Source organism: Rhyacophila brunnea, unplaced genomic scaffold (genome assembly GCF_057557595.1).
Source record: "Rhyacophila brunnea isolate RB1 unplaced genomic scaffold, BYU_Rbru_1.0 scaffold_12, whole genome shotgun sequence".
Lineage (NCBI taxonomy): Eukaryota > Metazoa > Arthropoda > Insecta > Trichoptera > Rhyacophilidae > Rhyacophila > Rhyacophila brunnea.
Window position 1 is genome coordinate 39,648,785 of NW_028232774.1, and position 12,205 is coordinate 39,660,989.

At 35.0% G+C, this 12,205-nt stretch overlaps 1 protein-coding gene across 2 annotated transcripts; it reads right to left on the reverse strand.

Moving 5' to 3' along the window:
- Window positions 1–1,408: 1,408 nt before the first annotated feature.
- Window positions 1,409–8,211, reverse strand: LOC147078166 (uncharacterized). 2 transcript variants are annotated; one of them, XM_085940215.1, is made up of 3 exons: window positions 7,971–8,205; window positions 7,691–7,870; window positions 1,848–3,977 (listed from the first exon to the last, which is right to left on the reverse strand). In XM_085940215.1, exons 1-3 carry the CDS (start codon window positions 8,133–8,135, stop codon window positions 2,709–2,711), a joined length of 1,614 nt encoding a protein of 537 aa, XP_085796341.1. In that variant the 5' UTR covers window positions 8,136–8,205; the 3' UTR covers window positions 1,848–2,708. The 2 variants fall into 2 exon arrangements, with proteins under 2 accessions (XP_085796342.1, XP_085796341.1); XM_085940216.1 differs by lacking the exon at window positions 7,691–7,870 and having other exon boundaries at window positions 1,409–3,977; window positions 7,971–8,211.
- Window positions 8,212–12,205: the final 3,994 nt, after the last annotated feature.

Below are 12,205 nucleotides of genomic sequence, written 5' to 3' on the forward strand. Positions count from 1 at the left end.
TGATGATTTGGTGTAATATCTTTTCGATCTACTAATAATTAAAGAAAATCATTAAAATTGGGGGTAAATGCTTTTTTCCTTAAATTAAAACCTGAATTTAGATAACAAATCGGCATTTGCGGCTTACTTCCTTTTTACAGAACGTGTATTTAGTTGTATACATTAATAATATCTAATAAAAGCACTTTTCGAAAAAACGAGGGTTACGCCCTTCTTCCTAAACAAAGTCGATATGTTGATAAATCTTTAAAGCAAAGATCACATATCGAAATTATTATATATTATGGCAAAGTTGCATGTGTCTAAAAATGCCAATGTGGAGTGTGCGGTTCGTACGACTTGGCTACTTACAAAACACCAGCGGTAGGTAAAGTTGAAATAATTAATTTGATTATTTTACTGGCAGTCCCTGCGTGTTATATTGGATCAATGTTTATATATTAACACAATCACTGCTGACCTGTTAATTAATATTTAATTACCACATTTAAATATCATGTTAATTGTATTTAATGGCCAACTTACGCAAACGTGCCAGTCACAGTGTCAGCACTAAATGAGTAATAATATTACCCAAGGGTCGCCCTAAAACTCGCTGAACACTGAATAAACATTGTTAAACTCATTAAGTTTGGCGGGGGACCGAGAAGAGTGGAAGGAGCTAAGGGAAACCTTCATCCAACAGCGGATAGACCTCGGCAGATGATAATATATAAATACACTATATAAAAGAAGTATTTATAAGTTTGATATATTAGATATTGATAGCATGTGATTTTTTAATAAATACAATACTATGTATAATCATACTCCATAAAAAAACAGTAGCGAAGGATGGAGGTAGGCTGTTAAGATCCACCATAAATAGTGGACACTACACTTTGTTAGTCATCAAATTTGTTTTTATTGAACTAAGACTATAATTGACATATGGTATTGGTAAGTTTTTAAAAATCAATTAAACTGCCTAAACCAAACCATAATAATTTAGTTATATTTTGGGCGATACAACAAAATTGTGCATTCTTTCTCTTTCATACTTATTTGTTTTCGTTCGATTAATAATACATTTATTACACATATTGTTGGTTAATTTTTTAAAATTTATTAAGCCTGCCTAAGCAAACTTTGATACATAAAAAATATTCAAAGTTATGTATGATTGAATTGCATAATTTTAGATATTTTATAGATAGATTAGGATTTTATGACTATTATCGATTTTGGCTTGGTTTTCGCAGGGTTTAATTGAATTCAAAAACTAACCAACACCACCTGTAAAATATAGTCTTATTTCAATGAAAACAAATACGTATGGCTTACAAAGTTTAGTGTGCACCATTTATGGCGGATCTTAACAGCCTACCTCCACCCTTCGCCACTGTAAACAAGAGACGATGATATTCACATCTAATTAGAATGGTGTGTGAAATGTATGAACTATCTCTTTGACATGTGCTGAAAAAATTTAAAACACCTATAGCAAAAAATAATAATTACATTTATTAGCAAGTCTCCACTAGTCTCACACTTTAGGCAATAAAGATTACGTGTACAATAATAATAACAGACAGTCGGTAGTCAGATGGCAAAAGGGCCCATCTGTAAATTTCAAGAATGTTGAGGAGAGCAATAATACGATTTCAATTCAGTCTAATGAACAAAATATTTGAGTGATATAAACAAGATTTTAGTATTATCTAACCTGTTTGGCTGTTGTTTGTTTAGTTTGAGAAAATAAAATATGCATATTCGCTTTAACTGAGATATTCGATATTATAAGGCAAATGGGCCCTTTTGCCATCGAAATGTTTATGCAATTGTTATAAATGCCTCATTTTTTTCTTATCCCAACCGGTAGTAAAAATATTAATTTTACTATTATTATGAGAAGTATTTAAATACAGACACTTTTTAAGATATAGTTTTTACAAAATTGTACCAATCTCTCGGTATAAAAATGGCCATGTTTTTTGACTTTGCCTTGTCTATCCGTGCATGGTGTAAATCACAGCCAATGTGCGTGTGCCTGGCTCAAAAAACTTGTGGCATTTGGTTTGTAATGCACTGACAGATATGTGTCCTTTTGCCACATTGAAGATTAATGTATTTACAGGGCTCGAAATGGACCGGAGCGCCGTTCCTGTTCGTGAAATTGGTAAAATTATCGCTCTGTCTCGTGGAAAAAATAATTTGACCGTATGAGCTAGATAGGCCATATAATAGAAAATCTAACACACTTATTTTTATGAAATACACATAAAATTTGATAACTATGTCTTGTAACTATGATAACTATATATTGTTCTTCAGAAAACTGTCGAGCGCTCCGGTTCGTAAACTTTTCCATTTCTATTTTAACATTTTAACATTTTAACAACTTTTGTAGAAGAAAACTTGAAAATAGAAAAAAATGCAGATGGGCCCTTCTGCCATCAGAACACCTTACTACTTCTACATATCACTTCATTATAATATAGTATTATGCTAATAAAATGAGTACATACATAAATAGTTAGATTATCCAATATAAATGATACATTAAAAAAGTATCATAAAACTATTTTATTAAATACCTACTTTTCGATTATGCAATTAATATTTGAAAAAAGAACTATTTTGACCCAACCATAGTATGTGTGGAATGATTATTAGGAATGTAAAATGTAACACGATTCATTAATGCTGATAACAGTTACTCTCGGTATTTATATTGTAGACTGCGTCACGTTGTGTATTTCCGGAGTATCATGATCACTTTTATTCTCGAAACCTTTGCCCTCAGTCTTAAATGTGTCACAGTTTAACACAATAGATTCAACATTGCTCTCGATTTTTACAACTGATATATCAACAATTTCTCTTCCTGGAATCGGTATTTTCTTTTTTAAATGAACCTTTTGATGTTTTTTCAAACTAGTCGCTCTCCTACATTTATATTTACATAGAGAACATGAGAATGGCTTGGAATTCGTATGGATCATCTGATGCTGCTTTAAATTACTGGCTAGCTTACATGTAAATTCGCATTCATTACAAATAAATGCCTTTCGGTCACTATGAATCGTTTTATGCCTTTTTAACTCGTGTGACCTTTTGCATGTAAAGTCACATGAATCACACGCAAAGGGTTTTTCTTGTCTGTGGATCACTTCGTGCCTTTTTAGATGCCGAATTTGCTTGCAACGAAACTCACACAAACTACATTTAAAAGGTTTATCATCAGTATGAATCTTTAAGTGCATCGTTAAATTGCCGAGTAATTTGCAGCGGTAATTGCAGACCTGACATACAAACGGACGTTCGTCTACGTGAACCACTTGATGCGTTTTTAAATTTCGCGCCAGTTTGCATGTGAAAGGGCACAAATGACAAGCGTAAGGTCTGGCATCCCCGTGTGTCATTTTATGACAGGTCAACTCGCGCAGTCGCCTCGATTTAAAATCGCACTGATCGCAATGAAACGGTTTATCGAGAATATGTACCATCCGATGCTGGGAGAGATTGCCGGGAAGCTTGCATTTGAAATCGCAGAAACCGCAGGAATAGGGCTTTTCAGTGCTATGTGTAGTCTTGTGGGAATTGAGTTGGCTGACATGTTTGCATCGGAAGCCGCAGATTTCACATTCATATGGCCGTTCATTGTGAACAGTGGCTTTGTGGCGTAGCAACAGTTTAAAGCGCTTACATTTATAAATGCACACGTTACAATGATAAATATTACCGAATTTGTAATCACTTTCAATGTATGTTTCTTTAGGCGTTTCTAGGAACACTTCTTTAATCTCGATTTCCACATTATTCGCATTTGACAGCTCATTTTGAGTCGTCGATTCAGTATTTGTATCGAACACTGAACAATTTTCAATTCCATCTTCTCTGTTATGGTCATTGTGGTCATGCCATTCTTCACATTTTATCGTAGAGTTGTATTCACCGTAGCTGCTATCTGGATCAAAATTTTCAGTTGAGAAGTCCTGTAAAAAAAGAAAAATTTGAAATTCTTTTATTCAGTGCTTCTCAAACTTTATTATTGTACAACCCTCTAATTCTAAACAAAAAATTAAAAGCCTCCTGAAAAAAAATGTATACAAAATAATAGAACAATATTCATATATACCAGATTCTTGACTAAAGGAAATTTTCATTTCTAAAAGATTGTCTGCAAATCGAAACATATGTCTGTTTCGCCGTTATTTCGCCATTCTTTGTCTAAATGTTGTATAAATTAGTAAATCAAATTTTTATTTATCGAATTCGCAATCCTTGTTCAACATGAAAAAGACCATTTGATAAATTCTTTCCTGTCAACTTAGGAGAGATAATATCATTATAAACAGTCTCTTCCATGTCTAACAATTCTTCATTGGTCATAGATTCTTTTATCAGTTCGGATCCATTGTATAACATCATGATCTCTTAGGTCTAGGAAGCAAGTTATCAAATATTTTGATGAAGATTTGATAAATCATCAACTTCTGACAATTCTTTTTGCACACATGGTTCATTGTAGATTGTTTAATTTCATTTCATGACTCCATAACATGTTGATATTCTCCATAGCATCCTTAATGTTATTTTTCTTTCAAAATTCGCTACTATTAATGCAGTGCGATATAGTCATTAAGTTGGCGAAATGTTCTTAAATAATACGCCTTAAAAGTATATATTGCACCTTGATCTATTGGCTGGATCGAGGATGAAAGATGTTTGGGGAGATACTCAACCTTATCATTTTCAAACAAATCACTTAAATTGACAGGACGCCCTGGTGATAATGGTGAATTATCCAAGAGAATCAACATTGCTTCATTGGGGAGATTGTTTTTTTGAAAATATTCTCTTAGTACCGGAATGAAGTTATTTTTAAACCGATTTTTGAATTTATTCATTGTCATCAAAGCTTTCTTGTTAGACATCAATGGGCAAATTTGATTTATTGCAGCCCCTCAAAGCCAGATTTTCTGAGAAATACATTAACAGGTGTTTTAACATGAAATCTTTTGCTGCACTCCCTCCGAGACGAATTTTTAAACGCTCTTCAGATTTTTCATTCTTTGAAATATACGTTCTACTGGGCATTCTTTTCCAATAGAGCTCGGTCTCATCTATATTCTTTTAATGTTGTGTCTATTGTTATACAGACTTTTAGCCTTTTTTTTGATAATCATGCCACTCATAGTCCACTCACTACCCACCTGTGAGGCTACATGAAGTTACTGGTTTATGCTGATAAACCAGAAACAATTGTCTTGTGATTCGTGATATACGGCCATCGGTACTCGAAAAAATAGCCAAAAATTGGATATCCAGAATGCGCTTTTGTCAAGGACAGTCGCGGTGGCCATATGCCCGAAATCATATTCAAATGTTAATGCCATAAGTTGATCTTTCGAATGACAAAAAAATTGATGAAAATAAATGTTAATTTTTCATGTATAATTTCAAGTTCTAAAAAAACACCTTTATAAAAAGGTGGGATAAACCTTATGATACTTTCAGGACGCACAACGCTAGGTCCCTGAGGTCCAGTGGCGAGTGGTCCATAGATGCTGTGGATGCGGAGTATAACCAGAAATATCAATAAAATAGTATATCATAACATCGTTTGAAATACAGCATATTCATATTTTATTCATTCGATTATCAATTTCATTCAATTAATCGTTGTTATAATAAAATTACATACAATTTTTTTAAAAGATTGCCTACCCACCCACTTGTCATCTGGACGATGGGTATTTTTAGTCATTGACTAAAATCTTAATAATAATTTGACATTTCACACATCAGCAAAACGTATTGCGGTGACTTCGTCGAAGCGTCGGCTAGATCTAGCAAGGCATATGATAAACTATAATAATCCTTATTGTTTGAAGCAGTCAACAAAATTCCGTGTAGTCCCATTGAACATTGTTGTTTTCGATTCCGATAGCTACAATTGTCGATAGGCAGTTTCCGCTGAATTTGTTTGCGGAAAAATATCCTTAAGAACGTTTTATCATGAAGGCTAGTATTGATTTCAGCGCTTGTATTCTACTTTGGCACTTTCTTGAATGAATAAAATTTTGTTCGCTAGCGACGATGGTATTATATTTTTAATTGTGTTTTATCTTTCAGTACATACTCTGTTTGATTATTATTTTTTTGGTGATTTCTTTTTCAAGTAATCATAATAATTATCATAATATATTCTGTGGTTTCGCGGTAAAAGTGCTTAAGTCAGTTTGATTACAGCTGAGATAATCGGTTTTGAAATAAATCATAGTTTTCAAAATACTCTTGTTTAGAACTAAATTGGTGTATCTTTTTTTTATTTCTCTTACATTATTTCGTCACTGTTCTGGCAGAAGACACTAATTCGAAAAAATGACATATTTAGTTAGTACCAAAATGTTCCTTATTTCAAACTTTATCGTCTGGAAACCTTCTTAATAAATAAACAGTTTTTATTTTAAAGTCATCCTTTTTACGATTACTTAATAAACTCACATGATAGACCATTATTTCAAACTTTTTAACAACTTCAAAGTCAAATTACTCAAAACTAGTATTCTCCAGTTAGTGTGTTCTGCCAGAACAGAGACGATTTATGTATAAAGGGTGATCAGCCTATTTGCCAGCCGCTAGATACGGCCCTGGCGTATGTTACGTGTATATGTTTAGGAAAATATATAATTTAAACTCATCACTCAATTTTAAGTCATCCTACAGCATGCCACTACTGGGATTCTCTATTAACTGTGTGAGTTGCCTACAAATCGAAATTAAAAGAAGAATTTGTACTAGACAACAAATGCCACTTTGGTTTAATGAAAGTGCTACGTTACATGGCATTGAACCACTTGAAATCCATCTTGTAGAAAACACTAATAAGACCAGTTATCATATATGGCTTGGAGACCTGCAGAGCTATTCTTAACTTACTGTCAATAGGGTAACACTTTTCCATTATTTTTATTCGTTCAAATTAACACGGAAGCAATTCTATACATAAGGCGGTTGGTTATCTACCATAATCAGTAATTGGTAACATGGCGAAAATTTAGATTGGTTCACCTGTCATGTGAAATATATCTCTTATTTGCGAAGCTGTCAAATTCAGGTATGCAGGCGTATCTATGGTTTTTCCATCCGAACCCCAAAATTTTGTTTTTAAACGACAAGAATTAAACATATTATCAACATAACGACAACTCGCTGGGAACTATAAATTGAGGCGGTAGCCGTGACCCATGATGTAGGTATTTTTCAAAATAGTGGCATCTCACATCTCATTTCTCAATATGTAATTGACATACTCTATCTCGCTCTAAAATTTAACACAACTAAGAGAGGGGGTGTTAAAAGATAGCACTTTTGATAGTTAAATTCTTGTGATAATCAACTGCCTGACTACATAAACTGATAAATGTGATATATTTATCACTTTTTGGGTGTAAGTGATATATATAGGTCACACATGACAAAGACCGACATTCCGAAAACCGGAAGGCAAACCTAGACTTACGAAGACCTCATACAAGATGGAGGGATAGTGTCGAGATGGATTTAAAAAAACCTCGGGCGTCCTAAATTGGAGAGAAGCAGCTTCCGACAGACTTGGATGGAAGCAGATGCTGGAGGAGACCAGTTGTGACGCCAGGAAGAAGATAAACATCTAACTAATAATAATAAATTGAACAACCACCTCTTGGTTATGCTGCGAGATTTCATCGATGGGTTCTATTTTAATATTACTATATCGATCTCTCACTTGTATATCAATATTTCTCTCCTCTGAATTATCATGTTGTATCAATATTCTCTCTTCTAAATTATCCCCTAATAATTTAGTTCTCTCTTTGGAAGCTAATTTAGGAGAGTAAACCTAAAACGAAAATGCAATATTAATATTCGTATTGCTTAATTAAGGCAATATTAAAAAGGTCAAACAAATTTTAAAATCATAAAACACCATGAAAATATACCTGATCGGTATCTTCCCTTTCTTGTTTTACAACTACATTGTCATATTTGTGATCTTCATCTGATTCTGAATCATTGCTCACAATAGGTACTTCTACATATGAATCGTTGTCATCTGGCTCTTGTTTAATATTCATCATTCTATTAACAAAATACTCATTATTCATCTGCAAATATTGATTACAAAATATACAAATGAAACAAACGAAACGTCAAGGTAAGACGTCAAACATAATTAATGTTGCAAGTTGCAAGCCAATACTTTTTTGCAAGCTATGCCGCTTATCATAGACTATCATGTGCAGTATTCCCATCTTTTTCTATGCTGATAATAGTACAAGGCGTAAAAATAATAGTATTTCTGAAAAATATACAGTACAGTAACATTTTTCATCTTAAATCCTTTAAAATCATAGTATTTTGGTATATTTGGCGTAAAATTATAATATTTTACATTTTATATAGGTACATACTATAGTTATAGTACGGTTGGGTTATACCAAAGGGTTAAGTTGGACTGCAGAGGTAGTACCTTTGTTCTGAGTAAACCAGACACTGGTCCTCGCTGTCCTACAAGGCAAGTGGATGCGTAATATAGATCTAAAACAGATCATTAGCCTCTCCCTTACCGAGACCGTCTGTGCGTGGTGCCAGCACCACATCCTCCTAGAGGTGACCCTGGTATCGCAGAACACAGCGGATCTAGACTGGGAAGTCAATAAATATACCTGGTATTGGGCAGCAGCAATTACCAGTACTGATGTAAGGTGGAGAGGATGGACTTCGGTACAGCTTACATTTAGATAACGGAAGGCATGGTCGCAACTGCTTTAATGGCTTTGACACTGCGATGTGGAAAGCAACGGGAAACTACCACATTAACTATATCCCTAGTAATCATCATGGCTGGAAAATCAAATTGCATGGCCCTCAGTCCCCGGCAGGCCTTAAATGGTCAGAGGGTGCTAAGAATCCCCGGGCCGGCTATGAAGATTGCGACCTGGAATGTGCGATCTATGTTTAAAAGTGGAAAATTGCAAAACGTCATCATGGAAATGAATCGGTTAAAATTAGACATACTTGGTAGGTATCAGCGAAGTGAAGTGGAAGGGAAACGGCAGATTTAAAACTGACAACGGCACCTTGTATTACTCGGGAAATGATGATAACCACCATCGAAATGGAGTGGGTATCATAGTGACCGATAAAATGAATAGATCGGCCAATAGTTTTGTTCCCTACTCTGACAGAGTAATGCTAGGTATTACAACTCAAATCATGGATGGGTAATGTTAATATAATACAGGTGTACGCTCCAACTGCCGACAAAGATGACGATGTTATAAAAGAATTCTATCAACAGATAAATGAAATTCTAAGATCGACGAAAGACAATGAAGTTACCTCGATTATAGGAGATTTCAACGCAAAGATTGGTAAAGGTAAAAGTGGAGAGTTAGTAGGAGAATTTGGTCTAGGACAAAGAAATGATCGAGGAGAAAGATTACTACAATTTTGCCAAGAACAGATGGTTGTTTGTAACACATTATTCAAACTTCCAGCAAGGCGATTGTATACATGGAAATCCCCACAAGATGATGGCAATAACATTGTAAGAAATCAAATAGACTATTATACCTATTATATTAATTCGCAATCGTTACAGAAATAACGTAACATCTACTAAAACTTATCCAGGTACTGACATCTCATCTGACCAATTCCAATCTCTTTGCTTCAGTCATTACATCCTCTGACATAACAGACAAGTGGGATAGGATAAAAGATGTGTTCTCCTCCATATCTAATAATCAATTAGAATATAAAAGAACGGCTAAGAAGCAAAAATGGATGACAGATGAGATTCTGTCTTTAATGGACGAAAGAAGAAAATGGAAAAATAAAAATGAAACTCAATATAGGAGAATTCATAATACCATAAAAAGTAAAATTCGTACAGCTAAAGAAGAATGGATGTCCGACCAATGCAAAGAAATTGAAAATCTCAAACGAAAATACGATTCCTTTAATATGCACAATAAGCAGCGCTCGAAATGGAAAAGTTTACGAACCGGAGCGCTCAAAAATTTTCTGAAGATGTTTACAAGGTTATCAAATTTTATGTGTATTTTATAAACATAAGTGTGCTAGATTTTTTATTATATCTATGGCATATCTAGCTCATACGGTCAAATTATTTTGTCCGTGAGACGGAGCGATAACTTTCCAAATTTCACGAACCGGAACGGCGCTCCGGCGCGTTCCGGTCCATTTCGAGCCATGACGAGAAGATAAAGAAAACATTGGGAATTACAAAAGGAACCTCATCAACTATCTTGAAAGACGAAGATGGGCGTATTATATTAGATTTAGAAAAGAAGCTGACTCGTTGGAAGACATAATATATTGAAAATCTGTTTGATGATGATAGGGGACCTATTGGCTATACTTTTAATGAATGTGAACAAGCCCCATGCATAAATAGGGCAGAAATAATAAACGCAATACGAAATTCTAAAAATGGTAAAGCTGTCGGCCCTGATAATATTTACAATGAAATAATAAAATTATTAGAAGAAGAAGATCAATTAGAAATTCTCGTTGATTTGTTTAATAAAATTTACGAAACGGGCCTAATTCCCGATGATTGGTTGAAATCGACATTCATCACTCTACCAAAAAAGGCGAATGCAAAGAAGCGCAGCGAGTTTAAAACAATAAGTTTGATTAGCCACATGTTAAAAGTTTTATTAAAAATCATCCATAATAGAATTTTTCGAAAATGCGAAGACATGGATGATACACAATTTGGCTTCGGGGCTCTATGTTAGAACTTGCGAGTGCAAGCTTCCCGGTCGAGATGACGTCATATGACATCATTATGACGTACTACCGGAGTGATAATAGCATTCGAGAAAATAGCGAGTGGTCAGACAGCGGCGCTATTCATTGTCACCATACACATATAGGTGTATGATAATAATATTTTCTATGGTTATTCTGTGCGCGGTCGGCATGCCTCGAGCGTGACGACACAATTACGTCATCTCGTCTGGTGCCACACGAGACGAGAGTTAGGAAATCGCGGTGCTGTAGTTTGAGCACTCGCGAAGCACTTTTCAGCTTGAATGTTCTAGTGCAAAGATGCCTAGATGTTAATGTTGATGTTTATAATATATGTGTTTCATCGATTACGAGAAAGCATTCGATACTGTTAGGCATCCTAAACTTCTCGAACTCTTACAGGAGAAAGGCATCGATGCAAGAGACGTTCAACTGATAGCTAACTTATATTGGAATCAAACAGCGAATATTAAGATTTAAAACGAAATCAGTGGAGACGTAAAAATTCGTCGTGGTGTAAGACAGGGGTGTATATTGTCACCTTTGCTATTTAACATGTACTCGGAAACTATTTTCAAGGAAGCCGTACAAGGTGAATCGGTGGGTATTATGGTTAATGGCAAACATATTAACAATATACGATATGCCGATGATACTGTGCTGATTGCTGATAGTTTAAAGAGTTTACATCAACTGGTAGAAAAGGTTAATGAGGTCAGTAATTCTTATGGTTTAAAAATGAACCTCAAGAAAACAAAACTATTAGGCACTAGTATCAAAAACTGCGACACCAGACACCAACACAAATTTTGTCATTAACAGCGAACCAATCGAACGTGTGAACCATTATAAATATTTGGGTACATGGGTCAATGAGAAATGGGACCAGTCTCAGGAAATAAAAACTAGAATTGAGATCGCAAGGAGCGCCTTTCAGAAAATGAGACGCCTCCTTAGCAATCGAGATCTTAACCTAGGTCTGAGACTGAGTATGGTACGTTGTTATGTTCTCTCAATTCTTTTATATTATGGTATGGAAGTATCGACGCTAAACCAAGAGATGTCACGGAGACTTGAAGCTTTCGAGATGTGGCTGTATAGACGCATCCTCAAAATTCCTTGGACTGACCGGGTGACAAATGTTGAAGTTCTCAATCGAATGGGAAAGGACCGAGAAGTTCTACGTAGTATCAAAACCAGGAAACTACAATGCCTCGGCTACATTATGAGGACAAAAATACAGCATTCCCCAACTTGTCATTCAAGGAAAGATCAATGGGAAGCGTAGCAGAGGACGGCGCCGCATTTCGTGGCTTAAGAACCTCCGTGATTGGTACAGGTGCAGCTCCACCGAACTGTTCTGGGTAGCAGACGACAAAGCTAAGATCGCCTT

Excerpts from the sequence above, each read along its gene's own strand:
- LOC147078166 (XM_085940215.1), bottom strand. The coding sequence starts at position 8,135 with ATGAATAATGAGTATTTTGTTAATAGAATGATGAATATTAAACAAGAG. Across the intron at positions 7,871-7,970 it reads AAAGGGAAGATACCGATCAG|GTTTACTCTCCTAAATTAGC; the intron begins GTATATTTTCAT and ends TTTTCGTTTTAG. Across the intron at positions 3,978-7,690 it reads TCTCGCAGCATAACCAAGAG|GACTTCTCAACTGAAAATTT; the intron begins GTGGTTGTTCAA and ends CTTTTTTTACAG.